Genomic DNA, 24,997 nt, shown 5'->3' with positions numbered 1-24,997 from the left:
CCAGCTCACTATAATAAATAATAACTAACCAACACCAGCTCACTATGATACATAATAACTAACCAACACCAGCTCACTATAATAAATAATAACTAACCAACACCAACTCACTACGATAAATAATAACTAACCAACACCAACTCACTATGATACATAATAACTAACCAACACCAGAGGTCCGTTTCACGTAGCAGGTTTAGTGAAAACTCTGAGTTGGTTAACCCTGAAATGAGGGAAACCCTGAGTTTTCCGTTTCACAAAGGGAGGTAACTCAACCCCGAGAAAGAGGGGCAACTCTAGCCTGTTTCACAAAGAGAGGTAACTTAACCTCACGGTCAGTTACCGGAGTAACAGACTCTCTGAACCTAACCTGGTCGGGACCAGGTTTTATTCAAGAAACCTTGAGTTTCTTTCTGTCTCCGCCCTCTTTCAGCCACACACGCCATTTGATTTCCTCGTTCATTCAGTCAGCAGAGTGAGTTCTTCTACTTCTAAAAGTCCATTAGGCACAGCAGGAGGCAACTTTTTTCACCAACATGTCCTTTTGACAACGATCCCGTGGATGAAGGTGCAGCATTATTGCGCAGAGAAATAAATATTCGTCGGAGATGGTTATCAGACCGCGCATAGATTTTTGCATTTACAGACAATTATCTTTTTGAGCGGCACCATCAGAATGTGTTGGGACAAAAGAAAAAAAAGACATAAAAGACAAATAAATATTTGTATGAATAGGCTTAAAAAAGACATATATAGGCCTATTATATTTTATAAAGGCACTCGTGTCTTGGGGGTGGATTCCCTCAGCCACTGCCCTCCCGTTAGAGGTGGTGGTGCTGGGCACCACCCGTTTTACGGGCATCTCCCTTCTTTCTGTTGGCTCAGTAGAAGTCTGTGTTAGTTTCCATCCATCCATCCATTATCTATACCGCTGAATCCGTCGATCGGGTCGCGGGCGGGCTGGAGCCTATCTGTGTTAGTTTAAATAGGCTTAATTATTTAACAGAACATGATGTAGATGATGACTCTAAATTGTCCTTCGGAGTGACTGTGAGTGTGTATGGTTGTTTGTCTCGTTTGTCTCTATGTGGCCCTGTGATGGACTGGCGGCCTGTCCAGGGTGTACCCCGCCTCTTGCCCATTGACCGCTGGGATAGGCTCCAGCCCCCCCGCGACCCGACTGACGGATTCAGCGGTGTATAGATAATGGATGGATGGATGATATAGATGAGAAGACATAGTTTATGTGTGTGAGAACAGCATTATGTTGGGGATAAAATAACTGCACAGTCAAATAGCCACTTAATATTTACTTTACAGTGTAAAACATGATCAAAATGAGGTACCTCCATGCCGAGGTCTCACCTGTTTGAACAATGTTTTTATATTTCATCTTAAACTGCTGCCAAGTGCGCTTCTCCCCCGCGAGATTGCACCTAAATGAAATAAATGAATGGGCTACCATTCAAGCAGTTTCCCTGTAATATTATTGTGATTGCAAAGGACTACATTTAAACTTACACTTTTGCTGCTGCAACGGTGTTGCACTTCTTTCTAAAAACGTATTGAAACTCGCCGTATGAGCGCATTAAGATTTCCAATTCGAGATTGGTGAAAAACGTAGCCCCTCCTCTTCCCCGTTGCCAAGGTGACTTGTCGAATCGGGGCTCCATTGATGCTGGCTTTTTAAAGTTGTGGTGCACGCGCTAAACTCAAGGTGAACTTAATCAGAGTTGATTAACCTCACTCAAATCAGCGTTTCTGGAACCGAAAACTCAGAGTTTTCTATCTCAGAGTAGATCAACTCAGAGATCAGGAATAGACTCAGAGTTGGTTGAACCTGCTACGTGAAACGGACCCATGCTCACTATGATAAATAATAACTAACCAACACCAACTCACTATGATACATAATAACTAACCAACACCAGCTCACTATGATACATAATAACTAACCAACACCAGCTCACTATGATGAATAATAACTAACCAACACCAGCTCACTATGATAAATAATAACTAACCAACACCAGCTCACTATGATACATAATAACTAACCAACACCAGCTCACTATGATGAATAATAACTAACCAACACCAGCTCACTATGATAAATAATAACTAACCAACACCAACTCACTATGATCAATAATAACTAACCAACACCAGCTCACTATGATAAATAATAACTAACCAACACCAGCTCACTATGATAAATAATAACTAACCAACACCAACTCACTATGATAAATAATAACTAACCAACACCAGCTCACTATGATAAATAATAACTAACCAACACCAGCTCACTATGATAAATAATAACGAACCAACACCAGCTCACTATGATAAATAATAACGAACCAACACCAACTCACTATGATAAATAATAACTAACCAACAACAACTCACTATGATACATAATAACTAACACACACCAGCTCACTATGATGAATAATAACTAACCAACACCAGCTCACTCTGATAAATAATAACTAACCAACACCAGCTCACTATGATAAATAATAACTAACCAACACCAACTCACTATGATAAATAATAACTAACCAACACCAGCTCACTATGATAAATAATAACTAACCAACACCTACTCACTCTGATAAATAATAACTAACCAACACCAACTCACTATGATACATAATAACTAACACACACCAGCTCACTATGATGAATAATAACTAACCAACACCAACTCACTATGATAAATAATAACTAACCAACACCAGCTCACTATGATAAATAATAACTAACCAACACCAGCTCACTATGATAAATAATAACTAACCAACACCAGCTCACTATGATACATAATAACTAACCAACACCAACTCACTATGATAAATAATAACTAACCAACACCAGCTCACTATGATAAATAATAACTAACCAACACCAGCTCACTATGATACATAATAACTAACCAACACCAACTCACTATGATAAATAATAACTAACCAACACCAGCTCACTATGATAAATAATAACTAACCAACACCAGCTCACTATGATAAATAATAACTAACCAACACCAACTCACTATGATAAATAATAACTAACCAACACCAACTCACTATGATAAATAATAACTAACCAACATCAACTCACTCTGATAAATAATAACTAACCAACACCAGCTCACTCTGATAAATAATAACTAACCAAATCAACCAACACCACTAAAGTTCTGGTCCTGGTGCCACTCAGTAAAACCTGAAGGTAGCAGGTTCTATGACTGTGTTTCTTTGTTAACTCAAACCGTATTAGGGTGCTCACATAAAATGGATATTTTACATGTCCTGTGACTCATAGTTTCCAACACCAGTTGCCATGGTGATACAGCCAGATGAGAAGTGAACTGGCTTCATGACGATGAAAATTCAGAGGTAAACCTGAAGTTACCTCCTGACCCTGCTTCAGACTACAGACGCCAGGACATCAAGTTTTTGTCTGTTGTTTCTTTGAAGCGCCCAGCTCTTTACAGACTTCTAATCAAAGTGATTGATTGTGTATTGATCAGGTGGAGCAAGAAGATGTTCGGGCTCTGTAGGCTGCTGCTGCTGTGGCAGGTGGCTCTCAGAGTGTCCTGTCATGTGGTTACAGGTAAGATAGTTTCACATTCTTCTAACCACAGTCACATTCTCACTGATGAAAACTGGGAGGTTGAGCAGCAAGCTGAGGCCAGTCTGAAGCTCCTGTTTTCATTGAAGAGAGAGTCTGACTCTCTGTGATCAATAAGAGAGCCAATACCACCAGCTGTCTTTCTCATCCTCAGCCAGTCTGTGTCTCAGCGGCTCGGACATCTTTGCTTCAGTTAGAGAGAACAGTCCGATGGGTCAGTTCATCTCAGACATCAGCATTAGCGCCGATCCAGGAGCCAACGTTATCCGCCTGTGTCTGACTGGGCTGAACGCAGATTGGTTCTTTTTAGAGGGTCGATCCATCAGACTGAACTCCTCTGCGTCCAGAGTCCTTGACCGAGAGGTACACCTGGAAACACACCTCCCACACACACCTCATACATGTGAAAAATCAGAGATTCATCATTAAGATGCCTGTTTCTCTCAGGTTCTGGGGCCAGTTTTGATAGCAGAGCTCACCTGTTATGAAACAGACATTATTCAGGTAAGCCCTCAGAAAATTACCATCAGCATTAGACACAGGTGATGCTTCAGAATCAGCTCAGACAAAACAATGTTGACCTGTTTCAGAGTCACTACAGGATCCTGGTGGAGATTCTGAATGAAAACGACAACAGACCACAGTTCCTGAAGGGAACGTCTCAGCAGTTCAGCATCAGTGAGGTAAAACATGGAGGTAAAAACCTCAGCAGCCAATCCCAGAGGGTCCACCAGAGGGTCCACCCCCGAGTGTTCACACCCGAGTGTTCACACCCGAGTGTCCACACCCGAGTGTTCACACCCGAGTGTTCACACCCGAGTGTCCACACCCGAGTGTTCACACCTGAGTGTTCAAACCCGAGTGTTCACACCCGAGTGTTCACACATGAGTGTCCACACCTGAGTGTTCAAACCCGAGTGTTCACACCCGAGTGTTCACACCCGAGTGTTCACACCCGAGTGTCCACACCTGAGTGTTCACACCCGAGTGTTCACACCCGAGTGTTCACACCCGAGTGTCCACACCTGAGTGTTCACACCCGAGTGTTCACACCCGAGTGTTCACACCCGAGTGTCCACACCCGAGTGTTCACACCCGAGTGTTCAAACCCGAGTGTTCACACCCGAGTGTCCACACCCGAGTGTTCACACCCGAGTGTTCAAACCCGAGTGTTCACACCCGAGTGTTCACACATGAGTGTCCACACCTGAGTGTTCAAACCCGAGTGTTCACACCCGAGTGTTCACACCCAAGTGTTCACACCCGAGTGTTCACACCCGAGTGTTCAAACCCGAGTGTTCACACCCGAGTGTTCACACCTGAGTGTTCACACCTGAGTGTCCACACCTGAGTGTTCACACCTGAGTGTCCACACCTAAGTGTCCTCACCCGAGTGTTCACACCTGAGTGTTCACACCTTAGTGTTCACACCTGAGGGTCCACCTGAGGGTCCACCCGAGTGTTCACACCTGAGTGTCCACATCTGAGTGTTCACACCCGAGTGTTCACACCTAAGGGTCCACACCTGAGTGTCCACACCTGAGTGTTCACACCCGAGTGTTCACACCCGAGTGTTCACACCTTAGTGTTCACACCCGAGTGTTCACACCCGAGTGTTCACACCCGAGTGTTCACACCCGATTGTTCACACCCGAGTGTTCACACCCGAGTGTCCACACCTGAGTGTTCACACCCGAGTGTCCACACCTGAGTGTTCACACCTGAGTGTCCACACCCGAGTGTTCACACCTGAGTGTTCACACCTGAGTGTCCACACCCGAGTGTTCACACCCGAGTGTTCACACGTAAGGGTTCACACCTGAGTGTTCACATTCGAGTGTTCACACCCGAGTGTTCACACCCAAGTGTCCACACCTTAGTGTTCACACCTGAGTGTTCACACCTTAGTGTTCACACCTTAGTGTTCACACCTGAGGGTCCACCTGAGTGTTCACACCCGAGTGTTCACACCCTAGTGTTCACACCCGATTGTTCACGCCCGAGTGTTCACACCCGAGTGTTCACACCCGAGTGTCCACACCTGAGTGTTCACTCCGAGTGTTCACACCTGAGTGTCAACACCTGAGTGTTCACACCCGAGTGTTCACACCCGAGTGTCAACACCTGAGTGTTCACACCCGAGTGTCAACACCTGAGTGTTCACACCCGAGTGTTCACACCCGAGTGTTCACACCCAAGTGTTCACACCTGAGTGTTAACTCGAGTGTTCACACCCAAGTGTTCACACCCGAGTGTTCACACACGAGTGTCCACACCTGAGTGTTCACACCTGAGTGTTAACTCGAGTGTTCACACCCGAGTGTTCACACCCGAGTGTTCACACCCGAGTGTTCACACCTGAGTGTTCACACGAGTGTCCACACCTGAGTGTTCAAACCTGAGTGTTCACACCTGAGTGTTCACACCTGAGGGTCCACCTGAGTGTTCATACCTCAGTGTCCACACCCGAGTGTTCACACCTGAGTGTCCACACCCGAGTGTTCACACCTGAGTGTTCACACCTGAGTGTCCACACCTGAGTGTTCACACCCGGGTGTTCACACCTGAGTGTTCACACCTGAGTGTTCACACCCGAGTGTTCACACCCGAGTGTTCACACCCGAGTGTTCATACCTGAGTGTTCACACCTGAGTGTTCACACCTTAGTGTTCACACCTTAGTGTTCACACCTGAGGGTCCACTTGAGGGTCCACCCGAGTGTTCACACCTGAGTGTTCACACCTGAGGGTCCACCCGAGTGTTCACACCCGAGTGTCCACACCCGAGTGTTCACACCCGAGTGTTCACACCCAAGTGTTAACTCGAGTGTTCACACCCAAGTGTTCACACCCAAGTGTTCACACCCGAGTGTTCACACCCGAGTGTTCACACACGAGTGTCCACACCTGAGTGTTCACACGAGTGTTCACACCTGAGTGTTCACACGAGTGTCCACACCTGAGTGTTCAAACCTGAGTGTTCACACCTGAGTGTTCACACCTGAGGGTCCACCTGAGTGTTCATACCTGAGTGTCCACACCCGAGTGTTCACACCTGAGTGTCCACACCCGAGTGTTCACACCCGAGTGTTCACACCTGAGTGTCCACACCTGAGTGTTCACACCTGAGTGTTCACACCTGAGTGTTCACACCTGAGTGTTCACACCCGAGTGTTCACACCCGAGTGTTCATACCTGAGTGTTCACACCTTAGTGTTCACACCTTAGTGTTCACACCTGAGGGTCCACTTGAGGGTCCACCCGAGTGTTCACACCTGAGTGTTCACACCTGAGGGTCCACCTGAGGGTCCACCCGAGTGTTCACACCCGAGTGTTCACACCCGAGTGTCCACACCCGAGTGTTCACACCCGAGTGTTCACACCCAAGTGTTAACTCGAGTGTTCACACCCAAGTGTTCACACGCGAGTGTTCACACCCGAGTGTTCACACCCGAGTGTTCACACGAGTGTCCACACCTGAGTGTTCACACCTGAGTGTTCACACGAGTGTTCACACCTGAGTGTTCACACGAGTGTCCACACCTGAGTGTTCACACCTGAGTGTTCACACCTGATTGTCCACACCCGAGTGTTCACACCTGAGTGTCCACACCAAAGTGTTCACACTCGAGTGTTCACACCCGAGTGTTCACACCCGAATGTTAACTCGAGTGTTCACACCCAAGTGTTCACACCCGAGTGTTCACACCCGAGTGTTCACACCCGAGTGTTCACACCTTAGTGTTCACACCTGAGGGTCCACCTGAGGGTCCACCCGAGTGTTCACACCTGAGTGTTCACACCTTAGTGTTCACACCTTAGTGTTCACACCTGAGGGTCCACCCGAGTGTTCACACCTTAGTGTTCACACCTGAGGGTCCACCTGAGGGTCCACCCGAGTGTTCACACCTGAGTGTTCACACCCGAGTGTTCACACCCGAGGGTCCACCTGAGTGTTCACACCTGAGTGTTCACACCCGAGTGTTCACACCCGAGTGTTCACACCTGAGTGTTCACACCCGAGTGTCCACACCCGAGTGTTCACACCCGAGTGTTCACACCCGAGTGTTCTCACCCGAGTGTTCACACCTGAGTGTTCACACACGAGTGTCCACACCTGAGTATTCACACCTGAGTGTTCACACCTGAGTGTTCACACCTGAGTGTTCACACGAGTGTTCACACCTGAGTGTTCACACCTGAGGGTCCACCTGAGGGTCCACCCGAGTGTTCACACCTGAGTGTTCACACCTTAGTGTTCACACCTGAGGGTCCACCTGAGGGTCCACCCGAGTGTTCACACCCGAGTGTTCACACCCGAGTGTTCACACCCGAGGGTCCACCTGAGTGTTCACACCTGAGTGTTCACACCCGAGTGTTCAGACCCGAGTGTTCACACCTGAGTGTTCACACCTGAGTGTTCACACCCAAGTGTTCACACCCGAGTGTTAACTCGAGTGTTCACACCCAAGTGTTCTCACCCGAGTGTTCACACCCAAGTGTTCACACACGAGTGTCCACACCTGAGTGTTCACACCTGAGTGTTCACACGAGTGTTCACACCTGAGTGTTCACACGAGTGTCCACACCTGAGTGTTCACACCTGAGTGTTCACACCTGAGGGTCCACCCGAGTGTTCACACCTGAGTGTTCACACCTGAGTGTTCACACCTGAGTGTTCACACCTGAGGGTCCACCCGAGTGTTCACACCTGAGTGTTCACACCTTAGTGTTCACACCCTAGTGTTCACACCCGAGTGTTCACACCGGAGTGTTCACACCCGAGTGTTCACACCCGAGTGTCCACACCTGAGTGTTCACACCTGAGTGTTCACACCTGAGTGTTCACACCTGAGTATTCACACCTGAGTGTTCACACCTGAATGTTCACACGAGTGTCCACACCTGAGTGTTCACACCTGAGTGTTAACACCTGAGGGTCCACCTGAGTGTTCACACCTGAGTGTCCACACCCGAGTGTTCACACCTGAGTGTTCACACCCGAGTGTCCACACCTGAGTGTTCACACCTGAGTGTTCACACCTGAGTGTCCACACCTGATTTTTTAACACCCGAGTGTTCACACCTGAGTGTTCACACCCGATTGTTCACACCTGAGTGTTCACACCTGAGGGTCCACCTGAGGGTCCACCCGAGTGTTCACACCCGAGTGTTCACACCCGAGTGTCCACACCCGAGTGTTCACACCCGAGTGTTCACACCCAAGTGTTAACTCGAGTGTTCACACCCAAGTGTTCACACGCGAGTGTTCACACCCGAGTGTTCACACCCGAGTGTTCACACGAGTGTCCACACCTGAGTGTTCACACCCGAGTGTTCACACCCGAGTGTTAACTCGAGTGTTCACACCCAAGTGTTCACACATGAGTGTCCACACCTGAGTATTCACACCTGAGTGTTCACACCTGAATGTTCACACGAGTGTCCACACCTGAGTGTTCACACCTGAGTGTTAACACCTGAGGGTCCACCTGAGTGTTCACACCTGAGTGTCCACACCCGAGTGTTCACACCTGAGTGTTCACACCCGAGTGTCCACACCTGAGTGTTCACACCTGAGTGTTCACACCTGAGTGTCCACACCTGATTTTTTAACACCCGAGTGTTCACACCTGAGTGTTCACACCCGATTGTTCACACCTGAGTGTTCACACCTGAGGGTCCACCTGAGTGTTCACACCTGAGTGTTCACACCTGAGTGTTCACACCTGCTGTGATCCACCGGCTGCCATTTCTGGGCTTCTCCTCATTGTTCTCTCCTGTTTCTGCAGCTGGCGGATCTGAACTCTGTCGTTTTCACCGTGAAGGCAGTCGACGCAGATGGAGACGTGATCCGTTACACCATCGATCAGTCATCAGTAAGATGTCCACAGACTTCTGTCTACCAGCTGTCTGTCATCCTGTGCATCACCCTGTTTTCTTTTACCTGCAGGAAGATGCCAGGTTCTTCAGGATTGACCTGCCGAACACAGGAAACGTGGTTCTTAACAAACCTCTCGACTACGAGAGCAAAACTCGCCTGCAGCTTGTCATGTGGGCCCAGGTAACACTCTACTGATCCTTAAAGCTAACATCTGGCCCCAGATGATCAACTTTATGGTTTCCAAAGACAAGACTTCTGTTTTCTCTTTACTCTCTTCTTTAAGAAAGAAAACAGAATTAATCCAGACTGGAGTGCAGATCTGTCATATCTGCTCTTCTTTCAGGTGGATTTTATGTGATTAAAAGATTAAATTTTGTTTTAAATGTGATCTTTCTGTTTCCGCTATAATGAACTACTCAGGAATCTAACACTGTGGAGAAGTTCAACACGTCTGCCATCCTCACTGTGAATGTTAAGGATGGTGACGACATGTATCCTCACTTCCTGCCCTGCACACCTGTGAGTCCAGGTGTTCCAGTCTGCATGAACCCAACCTACACCGCTAACATCACCCAGAGACACCAGGTAACCACACAGACACCTGCCCCACCATCAGCTGCAACAGGACAGTCACTTCAAGTTAGGAGCTCCACTACAGAGTCCAGTTCATCTTTTACTCAGAGTGGGAGAGAAAACATAAAGTCACCATCAATCCATCAAACTCTATAGAATAAACCCTTTGGTTCGCGTCCTCAGGATGTAGTGTCAGATGTTTACAGAGCTTGTGATGTCACACACTGTAAAGAATTTTACTTTAAAATAACAGTGAAATACTGGCAGCAGGGACGCCAGTATTTTACTGTTATTTTAAAATGAAACTACTTATTTTGCAGTTATTTTTTTAACAGTATATTACTGTATTTTGGATTACAGTATATGACCGTAGAATAACAGTGGGTGTTGTGGTTATTTTACAGCACATCTACTGTAATTTATCTAACAGTATATTACCGTATTTTGGATTACAGTACATAATTCAATTCAATTCAATTCATTTTTATTTATATAGCGCCAAATACAACAAATGTCATCTCAAGGCACTTAGATAGTAAGTCCAATTCAAGCCAACTGGAATTCAATTAATTAATAATAATCATAATTCATAAAATAATCCAATTCGTTCATATAGAGCCAATTCAAAAACAATTTCCTAGCTAAGAAAACCAACAGATTGCACTGAAAACTTTTTGTTTTCCGGTCCAATCTCCCGGCCTGAGCGGCGTGCCTGAGGCGACTGTGGAGAGAAACGACTCCCTTTTAACAGGAAGAAACCTCTGGCAGAACCAGAACCAGGAAGGGTGGCCATCCGCCTCGACCAGCTGGGGTTTGAGAAGACAGAAAGGGGCGGGGGGGGGGCGGCGGCGGCACTGTAACACCATTCAAAGGATATCTGTTGGAACAGGGAAACACGAGGTAATGACCACAATAATATCACATATACATAAAGAGAGTAAAGTGAGGAAAGGTGTGACAGATGAGGCCCCCCAGCAGTCTAGGCCTATAGCAGCTTAACAATGGGATGTTTCAGGATCACCTGAGCCATCCCTATTCAAGGTAAACACAAGAAACTTGTGCTAACGAAAATAAATAAATAAATAAAGGACCAGACTCAGTGAGTAATTCCCTATACTCCCTATATAGATCCATATATAGAACCATCTTTATATGGTAGGAAAACTGTGGGTTAGGGTAACTAACTGTCTGCTGAAGAAGAAGCCATCCACTCCATACTAAAGGCTCTAGCATGGTTGCCGCGTCTGCTAGCGCGAGCGGTGTGGATGACGTCACGATTTCATGCCGGCTATATATGTTGGCGCGAGTCGATGCGCCAGTAGTTGCAATTTTCTCCGTCACAGAGGTGTTGCTGCTACGTGAAGGTTACCGCTACTCTACAACCACGAAAGTGGAGAAGAAAACAATGTCAAGAGCAGGAATACTGTCATCAATGATGCTGCTGCAGTATCTGCAGAAGCCATCCACTCCACACTGAGGCCTCTACCTCTCACAACACAACCTCCTTGATCCAAACCAATCTGGGTTTGAAAGTGGACACTCCACTGAAACGGCTCTGTTGGCTGTGACAGAAGCCTTAAAAGAAGCCAGAGCGACAGCTAAATCATCAGTTCTTATCCTGCTCGACATATCGGCTGCATTTGACACTGTCAACCATTGTATCCTTCTGTCCATACTCTCCAGCATGGGCATCACAGGGAGAGCACACTCCTGGTGTGAATTGTACCTCACTGGTCGATCATTCAAAGTGTCCTGGCTTAGTCACTTCTGCAGCGCACCACCTCACCACAGGGGTCCCCCAAGGCTCAGTACTGGGCCCTCTTCTCTTTTCCATATACACCACCTCACTGGGCCAGATCATCCCATCACATGGCTTCTCATACCAAAGTTATGCTGACGATACCCAGCTCTATCTGTCATTCCCACCTGACGACCACACGGTCTCAGCACGAATCTCAGACCGTCTCTTTGACATTTCAAAGTGGATGAAAGCCCATCACCTCCAACTGAACCTCTCTAAAACCGAACTGCTTGTCTTCCCAGACAAACCAACCATACACCACAGCATCTGCATCCAAACTGAATCCCTATCTCTTGCTCCATCAAAGGTAGCTAGCAACTTGGATGTTATGATTGATGACCAACTAACCTTTAAAGATCATGTTGCCTCCGTGGCTCGATCCTGCTGCTTCGCATTGCTAAACATAAGAAAGATCAGGCCGTACCTAACCCAACACACCACCCAGCTCCTGGTGCAGGCCATGCTCATCTCCCACCTGGACTACTGCAATGCTCTCCTAACTGCTCTCCTAACTGCTCTCCCAGCCTGTGCTGTGAAACCTCTGCAGATGGTCCAGAACGCGGCGGCGTCTGGTCTTCGATCAGCCTAAAAGAGCACACATCACCCCTCTGTTCGTTGAACTCCACAGCTACCCTTAGCCACGATGGTGGAATGACCTACCAAGCGCTACCAGAACAGGGGTGTCCCTGAATATCTTCCAGAAACTGTAGAAGACCCAGCTCTTCAGAGAGCATCTCCTATCCTGCACTGACCCTGTACCGCCCTCTATCTCTACACTGTCACCCCTGTGACCTCTGACCTCTGAGTCTGACTGGTGGTTTCCTACTGTGTTGCTTATTGTTAGCTTTGATGTTAGCTGTAATGTTATATCCTCATTTGTAAGTGGCTTTGGATAAAAGCGTCTGCTAAATGCATAGACATAAACATCATGAAATAACACAAAAACACTGACCAATACCAGAACATCTTAATTTAGTAACTCCCACCGCTCCTGTATTTCATTGTTGCTCAGTTCACTGTAGCGCAGACGTCCCCTTAAACACAGCCGCTGTCTTCAGGTGCTCCTCCAGCACGTTATCCAGCGAGGCAACAAAATCTAACAGACCCCGAAAAAATACCGGCCTTTTCTGACGAGGCAGTCTCATCATGTCCACGCAAGGCCAACTCAAAAGCACAAGAAACTTAACACAATCAATTATTTTGGATAAAACATTTTTTTATGCACCTCCTCATTGTGCTTCCTCACCGCCAGCCTGTGACAGTCATCCAGCTGCGTAGCGAGGTTCTGCCGTCCTAATATGGCTAGCTTCGCGGAGTTATCCATGTGTGCTCTGGTGTTTCTTTATTTTGTCAGAAGATGTTTCTCTTTCCTTACTCCTTTAACTATCCAAGTGGGATCTGTCCCAGTCGTTCTAAAAAGCATTCAGGGAAATATTTAACAGTATTTTACAATTATTATAAAATACAGTAGGATACTGTTCTACCGTAAATATACAGCAATGCGTTACAGTGCAGTGTTCGATGTTTAAGGGGGCTCTGGCGTTATTTTATCTCGTCAGAAATGAGCAGGAGAGCTTTTATACGCCCTCTGGGTTTTTAGGTTTGCATTCCTGTCAAATACTGGCCAATTGCGTCACCATCTGTGTGTGAACGTCGTGGTCCTTTCCATCCCATCAGGACCGGCCGTGTAGAACTTGGACTCCTCTATGGTGTATTTACCTGTTTGTATCCATGGATCGAGGTTGTACCTGCAGCTGTGTTTGTTTTCTCTTTCAGGACGTCGTTCTGAACTTTTCTCCCGGTCCAATCAGAGCAGAGGATGGAGACAGAGGGATCGACTCTCCTCTCATCTACGCCATCCTCTCAGGTTAGCATCAGTGTGAGGACACAGATGGTCAAACTAAGTGTGAACAGGTGTGGACTGGTGTGTGTGTCTAACCCCACAGGTGACAATCAGGGCAGGTTTGTGATCAACAACAGGACAGGTGAGATCAGGTTAACAAGAACTATGGACGACCGACGGCCACCAGCAAACTTCACTCTCAGCATCATGGTAATGTCGTCGCCTCCTGTTTCCTTCCTTCTGCTGTAAGCACCTGTGAGACAGTCCACCTGTCCCTCTCCTGTCCAGGTGTGCCAGGTAGATGACCGGCTGAAGTACAGCGTGACGTCTGTTCTGGTCAGAGTTCTGTGTGAGAACAAGTTCCCTCCAGCCTTCAACAGAACCACCTTTAAAGGATTCATTATCCAGAGCTCAAGCCCCGCCTCCATCGTCTCCACCTTTGGGAACCAGGTGTTACAGGTCCAGGTGTCAGACCGTGACTTCTCTGATGTAAGAACACACACTGCACGACCTGTATGATCACCTACACCTCACCTGGTGAGTCATCACTCCATTCCCAACAGGGCGTGAATCCGAACATCAATTACCTCCTCCATCCTCCATCCCGCCTGTACCAGGTCACCCAGGACGGGGTTCTGATCGCCAGGACAGACCAGCTGCGTGCCTTTGACAGACACATCCTACAGGTGAGGTTACCTGTGCAGCTTTACTCAGTGTAGGTAACCCTGATAAAGGATGCACTCAGCTGAACATTCAAACTTTTTAAAACAATAAATGGACAAGAAAAGATGGAATCATGAACCAAACCCAGTTTCAGCTCCTCTGAGGTTTCTTTGAGGACTTCACTTATAAAACTTTCCTCAATAAGGTTCAAACTTTCTTGTTCAGCAGCTGACAGATCAGCTCTGCAGCATGAAGCCTTGTCATGGATAATTTTCTTCAGTTTCCACCTTAAATCTGAACTCAGACTGAGATCCAGAATGTTTGCTGGTCATGTCACCGAGCTGATATCTTTCCTGAAGAAAAGAGATGCATCATCATCGTCCTGAAAAATGAGCTCAGCATCACCAAACCTCCTTTTGATTGATGGAATGAGAAAAGAGTCCAAAATGTCCACCTGTACATTTCCTGCCATCTCCCTGGTCCTTTACCTGACATCAATGCCATATCATCAATGATGGTGGAAATGTGCTGGTTTTATTCAGCCAGTCATCTTTCTATGTTTCATTGGACGCCTTCTTTGGTCAACCTGTGTGTTTCCTTTTTACAATCTTCCCATTTTGCTCCAAATTTCAGACCCAGCTGAGTAGGAACAACCAACATCTTCTGCCACACTCTGAGCTGAATTACCTTCTTGGAGGAGTTTTATAATCCTTTCCATTGTTTCCACTGATAGCTCTCTGGTTGGGGCCATGTTTTCTGTCAATAAATCAATAAACTCTGCAAGAACTCTCTTTAAACTGCAGACTCATTTACTTATTTACACCAGTGCAGGTGTTTTTTTAAACAATAACAAGTCACAGCGGAGCTGAGCTGGTCCCAGGACAATGAAAAAGGAAAATGTCCTTGCTCTCTGAATATTGGAATAACTGTAACAGTGCGACAGCTGTGAGCTGCACCTGTCTTACATGCACCAAACTGGTTACAGGGCCAGTTTAGTTCAAACTCATGTCAGCTAGAGTAAGAGTCCATGTGTGATGGTTGAGGTGTTCAGGCGGCTCTCAGTTGGAAGTAATGTCAAACAGCACAACCAGCAGGAGCACCTAAGTGAAGATTAACGCTAAAAGCTTCACAGTTTGGGTCCACTTCAGGCAGGAAATACAATGATCAGAGGCTTCATCTCTGAGAGGAAACCAGCTGAACAACATGTTTCTTGCAGACAATCCTAGTTAATATTCATGATTTTGATTTTCATGGTTTCAATGTTTATGGTTGTAGAGGATTCTGCAGGTCAAAACTGTAACAGGATCTTCTGGATGTTAACTCTGCAGGTCGTGGCCAGAGATGAAGAATCAGGAGAGGAGGTTTCAGCCTCTGTGGATGTGGAAGTCCTGCAGCGAGGACAGGCAGGTGAGGACATTCACTTGACCCCATCATGTGTTTGACAAAGCGTGGACGTGTCAGCACCAACAAGCTCGGTAAACATCCATCCATCCATCCATTATCTATACCGCTGAATCCGTCGGTCGGGTCGCGGGGGGGCTGGAGCCTATCCCAACAGTCAATGGGCGAGAGGCGGGGTACACCCTGGACAGGCCGCCAGTCCATCGCAGGGCCACATAAGCCGCTTTCGGACTGTAGGAACCTTTGGCAGTTCTAATAACCTTTTAATCCGTGGGGCCGTTTTCTCCCGTGTTCGGACATACAGGAACTCGGGGCTTTCTCCCTTAGTTCCTATAACTATTTAGCTCCTTCTCAGAGGTCGGGTCTTTTCATGGTTCTATAGAACGATCTGACGGAGGTGTTTGGTGGTCGGTAGCTACGCCCCATGTCATGCTATCACGGCTGAAATGTTTACTCATACACGGACACAACCGGCGGGTGTTTAATAAGTTAAACTTACACTGGTCTCATTTGTCTGCAGCGCTCTGCTCTCCTTTCTTCCTTCATGAAATGAAAAAGTGTCTCCTGACTCTCTCTGTGAGCTCTTCCAGCCTCGATATTAGACGCCTGATGTGATTGTCCATGATTAATATCACCATCATACAGACCATAAACACAGTGGCCTCCCCACTCTCCATATTAGCTTCTTGGTGGTGTTTTTTCTACTCTCCTTACTTTTACGGTTTTGTTTTGTGTTTGAATGTAGCGCTAAACGGCTAACGGCTAACACGTCACTGAAGCAGACAGCTGCGCGCGGCGCATCAGTCCCTATCAGGTCCCGACTCATGTGCGAATGCAGACTGAAACAGTTCCGCTGGGGAAGGATAGTTATCAGAACGAAATTCGAGGAGGGTAGTTCTGATAACTACTTTCTTAGAACGGTCTGTCCGAAAGCGGCTATTGAGACAAACGAGACAAACAACCACACACGCTCACACTCACTCCTAAGGACAATTTAGAGACACCAGTTAACCTAACATGCATGGTTTTTGGACAGTGGGAGGAAGCCGGAGCACCCGGAGAGAACCCACGCATACACAGGGAGAACATGCAAACTCCACACAGGGAGTTGAACCTGGAACCTTCCAGCTGTGAGGCGACAGTGCTAACCACCACACCACCGTGCAGCCCAGTAAACAGTCATAATAAAACACATCTGAGGGTGAACTACCTGAATGATTGATGACTGATCAGATAAGTGATCATTCATGGCTCTATACAGAGGGAATCACTTTTTCTTAACTTTCATTAAGACATTAAAAGCATCACTGGTACCTCATGGTGCGTTCACTGATCTGTCCCTGTGTTTCAGTACATCATCATAAGTTCACTGACCTGCCTGTGTTAAAGTACCCCGGGTTACGTTCACCAATCTGTCCGTTACTTTGTCCCGTGTTACGTTCACTGATCTGTCCGTTACGCTGTTCCGTGTTACGTTCACCGATCTGTCCGTTACGCTGTTCCATGTTACGTTCACCGATCTGTCCGTTACGCTGTCCCGGGTTACGTTCACCGATCTGTCCGTTACGCTGTTCCATGTTACGTTCACCGATCTGTCCGTTGCTTTGTCCCGTGTTACGTTCACCGATCTGTCCGTTGCTTTGTCCCGTGTTACGTTCATCGATCTGTCCGTTACACTGTCCCGTGTTACGTTCACCAATCTGTCCGTTACGCTGTCCCGTGTTACGTTCACCGATCTGTCCGTTACGCTGTCCCGTGTTACGTTCACCGATCTGTCCGTTACGCTGTCCCGTGTTACGTTCACCGATCTGTCCGTTACGCTGTCCCGTGTTACGTTCAAATCAATTTTAGTCTTAGTCAAATTTTAGTCAACACTGTACATAATAGAACTTCTCCACACACTACTTCTCTTTTTAACATATATCACACTCCATTGTAGCTCCTTCTCCGAGGCTGGGTCTTTTCAGGGTTCTATAGAACGCATCTGACGGAGGTGTTTGGTGGTCGGTAGCTCCGCCCCTTGTCATGCTGTCACGGCTGAAATGTTTACTCATAGGAAACGGACACAACCGGCGGGTGTTTAATAAGTTAAACTTACACGTTGTCTCCTTTGTCTGCGGCGCTCTGCTCTCCTTTCTTACTTCATGAAATGAAGAAGTATGGCCTGCGCTCCATCCTTCGTCTCCTGACTCTTTCTGTGAGCTCTTCCAGCCTCGATATTAGACGCCTGATGTGATCGTCCATGAATAATATCACCGCCATGCAGACCATGAACACGGTGGCCTCCCCGCTCTCCATATTGTTCTTTGTGGTGTTTTTTCTTCTCTCCTTACTTTTACCGGGTTTTGTTTTGTTTTGTTGTTGAATGTGGCGCTAAACAGCTAAAGTAACACGTCACTGACGCAGACGGCTGCGCGCGGCGCATCAGTCCCTATCAGGTCCCGACTCATGTACGAATGCAGACTGAAACAGTTCCGCTGGGGAAGGACGTAAACAATTACATTTTTTAATGTCCATTCATCCATGGCTTGTAAATTTCGTCTCGTCTTAGTCACGTTAACGAAAATCATTTTTTATTCTCGTCATATTTTTATTTTCTGGAAGCAATTTTGTGCATCATCGTCTCGTCATCGTCACGGGAAAAAGGGGCGTTAACGAAATATTTTCGTCATCGTCCTGGTTGACGAAATTAACACTGCCGTTACGTTGTCCCATGTTACGTTCACCGATCTGTCCGTTACGCTGTCCCGTGTTACGTTCACCGATCTGTCCGTTACGCTGTCCCGTGTTACATTCACCGATCTGTCCGTTACGCTGTCCCGTGTTACATTCACCGATCTGTCCGTTACGCTGTCCCGTGTTACGTTCACCGATCTGTCCGTTACGCTGTCCCGTGTTACGTTCACCGATCTGTCCGTTACGCTGTCCCGTGTTACGTTCACCGATCTGTCCGTTACGCTGTCCCGTGTTACGTTCACTGTCCTGTCGCTGGGTTTCAGTTCCTTCTGGTGCTTTTACTTACATTAACTTGTTTCTCCTTGTGGTGCGTTCACAGACCTTTCCCTGTGTTTCACTACCGCGTGGTGCATTCATTGACCTGTACCTGTGTGTTTCAGTGCCCCGTGGTGCATTCAGTGAGCAGCAGCTGCTTGGAGACATGGACAGCAGGCTAGCAGGAGGACTCGCAGTGATGGTTCTGCTCATGTTTCTGTCGGCGGTTCTGTTTGTGCTGCTTCGAACCGTCCGAAGAAGACGACTGGAGGACCCTGACCAACGTGACCCAGCGGCACTCGGCAAACATCCCAGCGTGGTGTGAACTGAAGCACACACACCTGAATACATGCTGAGAGTTATTTGAAATATTTCAGTGCTTCTTTGCTTTCCTGTTTGTGAAGCTGCTTGTAAACACGGAAACGGACAAAGATCATAGTTCACGGTAGTTTAACGCATTCACACTGTAGCTGTGAAAAGGGCTTCAGGGAAGGAGCTGCTCAGCAGGCGCAGCTGAACACAGTTCACACTTCTGGCAGAACGAGCCCACAGCACCGCCTTCTACAATACTTCAGATTAAATAGCCACCCTTAGTTCAGTGTTAGTTCACAGTCCCATGATGCTCAGTGGTCTCACCAGTATCACCTCCAGAGGTTACTGTGGTTTCAGACGGCGAGTTTAAAGCTGCTCCTCTGTCAGCGTCGACATCCTGTGGTTACTTTAATGTCTCATCCTGATGCAGCCCTCATTTCTTTACATATTTCCAGTAAAACAGGAAACAGTTGCTGTGATTTATTGAAACATGGTCAAACATACACTATATTGTACACTTTAAGTATTCACTCATCTGCCTTTACACGCAAATTAACTTAAGTGACATCCCATTCTTAATCCATAGGGTTAACAGCTCCAACTCTTCTGAGCAAGCTTTACACAATTCAATTCAGTTCAGTTTTATTTATATAGCGCCAACTTACAACAAATATCATCTCAAGGCACTTCAATAATACAGTCCAATTCAAACCAATTGGAATCCAATTCATTGTAATCATAATCCAATTAATTCAATTCAAAATTAGTCCAATTCCTACAAAAAACAACTTCCTAGCTAAGGATGCTAAGAAACCAACAGATTGCAATTAAACTTCTCTTCGGTCCAATCTCCCATTCTGAGCGTGCACAAGGCGACTGTGGAGAGAAAAAAAACTCCCTTTTCACAGGAAGAAACCTCCATCAGAACCAGGAAGGGTGGCCATCTGCCTGGACCAGCTGGGGGCTGAGAGGAAAAAGAGGGGACAACAAGCACCATATCACCATTCCACAAGGTTTAGGAGTGTTTATTGGAATTTTTGACCATTCTTCCAGAAGCACATATAAACTTTATTATATAAACTTTATTACAGGCTCAAAGCCCACAATGGAAACATTACAGTACAAACATCATTAATACAATACATTACACATTCATATATACATATACTAAAAAAGGGGAGCTAATGAAGGCACTCATTCCAGTGTTCCCAGATCATAGACATGTACCTTACAGAGCTACGACTCGGATCAACTAATTGTGCAATAAGCTCATTTGTTGCACGGTCAAGCCTGCTCATGAACTTAAAAGTAAGATTTCTCAGCAGTGCCATGATAGTAGTAAGACCTAGATTGCAGAATAAACCACTTGCTCTAGTACTCCTTGGTTTCTTTAGGAGAATCCTGAGACAATCATTATAAGCTACCTTCAGTTTCAGCAGACTCTCCTTCTTGTATCTAACCCAGAGTGGAGCTGTATAAAGATGGGAGCAGAAAGTTCGAAACAGGTTAACTTTAACATCTGTAGTGCAGTGGTGGAATTTTCTAATCAGCATGTTAGCTTGGACATATAGCACTCTCCTCTGTCTGCTCATGTCAGCGTCATCCTCCAGCGTATCAGTTAGGATGTGCCCCAGGTATTTTGTGACATTAACTACTCCCAGCTCTTCTCCAGATAAATAGAAAGGAGGGAACTTAATTTTCAGATCATCCTTGGTTCAACAGATCATTACCACACTCTTTTTAGCATTATATTTAATATCAAACTCTAACCCATAGTCAGAACAGATATTGAGGAGCCGTTGGAACCCACTACTACTAGGAGATAGAATGGTAAGGTCATCGGCATATAAGAAATGATTAATCATCATATCACCAACCATACAACCTGTTTGACATGTCCCCAAATGTCTTGACAGGTCATCCATATAAGCGTTGAATAAGGCAGGAGATAAAATCCCCCCCTGCCTTACCCCGTTGCTGACATTAAAAGGTGTAGAAAGGATGTTACCCCATTTCACCCGCACACTTTGGTTGGAGTACCAATAGGCTAAGATTCGTACCAGACTACTGGGGACTCCCCTTTGCTTAAGTTTATTGAACAGTTTAAAATGATTGACACGATCAAAAGCTCTAGAGCAGAGGTCTTCAACAGGGGGTCCGCGACCCCCTGGGGGTCCGCGGAGGTACTGCAGGGGGGGGTCGCAAAATCTTTGGTTGATTAGACGATTTTTAACATTAAAAAATAAAAATTTAAAAAATAAAAAATAAAAATTTTTCAAACAGTTTTTTCTCACAAATTGTGTGCAAACGTGTGCCATCCACAGATGGTTTGAGGATTCATTGTCCCATCTACATGCATGTTTAAAGTTAAAATCTGTGGATTATTTGAATAGCTCAGTGTTGTATGCAAGATGTTTGTTTATAAATGGCAGTGGCACGGCCACCCTGTACCTTGCACATGTTTAAAATAAAAACATGAATATATTAACCTATGTATTATTTGAATAGCTTAGTATTGAATGTACAATAACAGAGTAGCTATATTTATACACGGCACTAGGCCCCGTTAAATATAAAACACAATTGTATGCCATATAAATAGTAGGGGGGTCCCTGCTCCAACTCTCCATTAGTTTGGGGGTCCCTGGCCTGAAAAACGTTGAAGACCCCTGCTCTAGAGGCATCAATAAATCCTAAAATGATAGTAGAGCCCTGACTCCTATATGCCTCCACAATCTCTTTCAGTGCATAGATACACTGGTCAGTGCTATGCATAGTTTTAAAACCAAACTGATTGTCAGTGGTAGTTATGCAGTCACTTATACGGTCCAGTATTAGACTTTCAAGAACTTTTGAGATGATGCTAGCAAGGGCTATAGGTCTATAATTATCAATACAACCAACCTTGCCAGCCTTATCTTTGATAACTGGGACAAGAATAACTGACATCATGGAATTAGGCAGTATGCCATGACACACCAAACCAGAGAAACAAATAGACAGCAGCACTGCCAACCTGGGGCCACCGGGCTAACCCTAACCCAGCAATGTCCTCTGGTGCAGTTACCCCCTCTATGTTACAAGGAAGAGAAGTTTTGGCTCTATTAATGGTTTTCACCTCATTCCAAAAGTTAGTGACATTATTTTTAAGCAAATGGTCAGCCAAAGAGGAAGCACTCAAAACCTGTTCTTGCTTAGTTATATACCGTAACGCATACTTATATTTGGCATTCATCTTCTTTTTATGATCAAGCACAGGTCCCTGTCTGGGCCGCCCAGCTAAGACCCAGGCTTTATGAGCCATGTTGGCTTCAGTATGATGTCCAGCAACATACTTGTTCCACCCAGGCTTTATATTCCTGGTCTTCCTGGCCTGCTTGAATAAGGACCCACTAGCCTCAATTAAGGCTTTTACTATATCATTATACAGATCACATAAACCATTCCCATGAGTAGTGTCTGCACAATTAAAATTGGTGCACCAAATGGCATTCATAGGGAGCTCCACTTTGCTCAGGAGAGTATCAGAATTAAAACAATACTTAATGACATCACTTTCAGATAGTTTCCCCCAATTTATTTTGGACTCACAGACATGCTCATTTTTAACTATCTTAGGTACATTTTCCACATCTAACACCAGATAGGAATGTGGTCAGAAGTAGCCAGCCCATAGCAGATCTCAATGCTTTGTAAGGAGGCATGGGCATCAGCAGTAGATAAAATATGATCAAGCCATGAAGTGGTATTCCACGCTTCACTAACATAAGTATAACTATTGTTGGGCAAAAGGGCTTTGCTTGAGATAACAAAGTTACAATCATTGGAAAACCTCAGCATGTGTTTATAAAACAGAGACTTGCTATCTGTCAAGTCCGCATTAAAATCACCCAAAACATAAATGCAGGTTGAACTGTTATCTTCTATGAAAGATTGAATGCAAGCTAGCCTACTTACATACTCGTCAACATGATCAGATGATTCGTATGGTGTGTATATATTGAGAATAATAAAAATCTTTCCATTAAAATTAAATTCTAGGCCAATAGCCCAGTCCACCTTAAGACGCACAACTTTCACCAAAGAGTCATATTTTATATTCCATAAGATCGCCACTCCTCCAGCAATCCTGCCTCTGACTATCTTCGTGCTGAAGTCAGTGATTGATTCTCCCGCACCGTGGAAGTTCGGGTGCAGGTCATTTAATTTGTCCAAGTCTTGTTTTGCCAACCAGCTCTCCTGAATACACAGCAAATCACAGTCATCCAGCAACGCATCAACAACGACACGCCTGGCCTTGTCAGCAGCCGTGTGGCCAACTCGGAGGCCACGAGAGTTGTAGGACACCACACGCATTATGCGCGTTTGTCGCTCCCGGTAGGGCCCTTCGTCTCCGCAATCAGTGACGGAACCGACTGACCCTGGCTCGCAGCAGGGCAGAGCACCTGCTCTCCTGTTGACTTCGCACCGCCTGCTCCTTTATCACGGCGAGGCTCAAAGTAACATCAGATGACTGACCCAGCAGGCCAGAACACAGGATTGTACATTTCCTTCCAATCGTTCCATTCTGCTGTAACACAGAAAGAGCTGAATCTGCTGTGAGGAATGTCTATTTTCCTACACTTAACGTCACGCTTCATCTGGTCTTGTAGAAAAAGACGGAGGGTGTCCGCTTCGAGGCTCACATTAAATTTAGTGGCAAAAACACTGACCATCTTCGTGCCCACAGTTGACAGATCATCGTTGTTAATCACAGCGGTCCCAGTAATACCAGGCATTTTTCGAGTATTCCGAGGTTTCCCTTCATGGGTTTTTACAGAACGTTTGCGGCCACTTCTCACCACAGTACTCCAACTATTTTTCTTAGCCGTTTCCTGGGCAGTTTCCCTCTCGCATGCAGAGGCCAATAAGGCCGGTGATGCTCCTCTAGTTGGCCTCTCCCGCTGTGGGGTTTTGTCCATAGTCGAAGTATCCTCTGGCATGCCAGTCTCCATCTGAGCCACAGGTCTACTTGGTCGCGGAGCTTCAGTACTCCGTGGATGAGTAGACACTGTCGGCTGACCTGCAGTGGAGAAGCCGGAACTCCCACTGCTCACCACACTGATTTTGTGGTTTTCCACCGCCGTCAGCCGTTGATTGAGAGAGTCTGATATCTCCAACAGTTTTTCACAAGCAGTCACCTGCGAGGTGATAGACATCCGCAAAAGCTCAATGTCGCCGTTAACCTGCATAATCCGCCCCAATAGCGCAGAAACATCCACATGCTTGAACGAAACAGGAGGCAGTTCGTCAATGTAGTGCGAGCCAAATCTAGGCAGCTCCACGTTCTCTTTGATGACAGCCAGGCACATTTTTATGTACAGTTCATCTTTCTTCTCTCCCCTGTGGGAGGACCAGCGTTTACTATCAGGAAACAGCTCTGCCATTACAGCCTTTGAGTCTTCAATGCGCTGTTGACTGAAACTTGATTTAGCCAACTTAATGATGTTATCTTGGGCAAGAGTTCTCGACTTAATCAGGAGAAAGTTCAACAGATCATCTTCCACGATTGTTAGACCATCGGAAGTATGATAAATCACAGGTTTAGTGCGCACAAACGCACCTGAATCAGCCCAACGCTGCCGACCATCAGCCATCGTAAATCCTGATTCATCCACATCTATGAGGTCAGACTCTGATGTTGGACAGAAGGCCTGGCTCACAGTCTCCGCTATAATTCATCCCAAAGGTGTTCTATCAGGTTGAGGTCAGGACTCTGTGCAGGCCAGTCAGGTTCTTCCACACCAAACTGGCTCATCCATGTCTTCATGGAGCTTGCTTTGTGCACTGGTGCACAGTCATTTTGGAACAGGAGGGGGCCATCCCCAAACTGTTTCCACAGAGTTGGGAGC

At 46.3% G+C, this 24,997-nt stretch overlaps 1 protein-coding gene across 2 annotated transcripts in view; it reads left to right on the top strand.

Annotated features, from left to right (window-relative positions):
• Positions 1-24,997, top strand: part of cdhr5-rs (cadherin-related family member 5, related sequence) — a 35,549-nt gene that overhangs the window by 6,802 nt on the left and 3,750 nt on the right. The window contains exons 2-14 of one of the 2 annotated variants that reach the window (XM_075472407.1): positions 3,539-3,621; positions 3,794-4,002; positions 4,087-4,143; positions 4,230-4,322; positions 9,431-9,517; positions 9,592-9,702; positions 9,943-10,107; positions 13,673-13,763; positions 13,843-13,949; positions 14,028-14,228; positions 14,303-14,425; positions 15,731-15,809; positions 18,920-19,113. In XM_075472407.1, the coding sequence (XP_075328522.1) occupies positions 3,552-3,621; positions 3,794-4,002; positions 4,087-4,143; positions 4,230-4,322; positions 9,431-9,517; positions 9,592-9,702; positions 9,943-10,107; positions 13,673-13,763; positions 13,843-13,949; positions 14,028-14,228; positions 14,303-14,425; positions 15,731-15,809; positions 18,920-19,113 (1,587 nt within the window). In that variant the 5' untranslated portion in view covers positions 3,539-3,551. Of the gene's footprint in view, positions 1-3,538; positions 3,622-3,793; positions 4,003-4,086; positions 4,144-4,229; positions 4,336-9,430; positions 9,518-9,591; positions 9,703-9,942; positions 10,108-13,672; positions 13,764-13,842; positions 13,950-14,027; positions 14,229-14,302; positions 14,426-15,730; positions 15,810-18,919; positions 19,114-24,997 lie in introns of those variants that run through there. The other variant, XM_075472408.1, reaches the window with a different exon arrangement.

Source organism: Odontesthes bonariensis, chromosome 8, assembly GCF_027942865.1.
Source record: "Odontesthes bonariensis isolate fOdoBon6 chromosome 8, fOdoBon6.hap1, whole genome shotgun sequence".
Classification (NCBI taxonomy): Eukaryota; Metazoa; Chordata; class Actinopteri; order Atheriniformes; family Atherinopsidae; genus Odontesthes; species Odontesthes bonariensis.
Note: the sequence above shows the minus strand (reverse complement) of the source record. Positions and strands in the feature narration are given on the sequence as shown.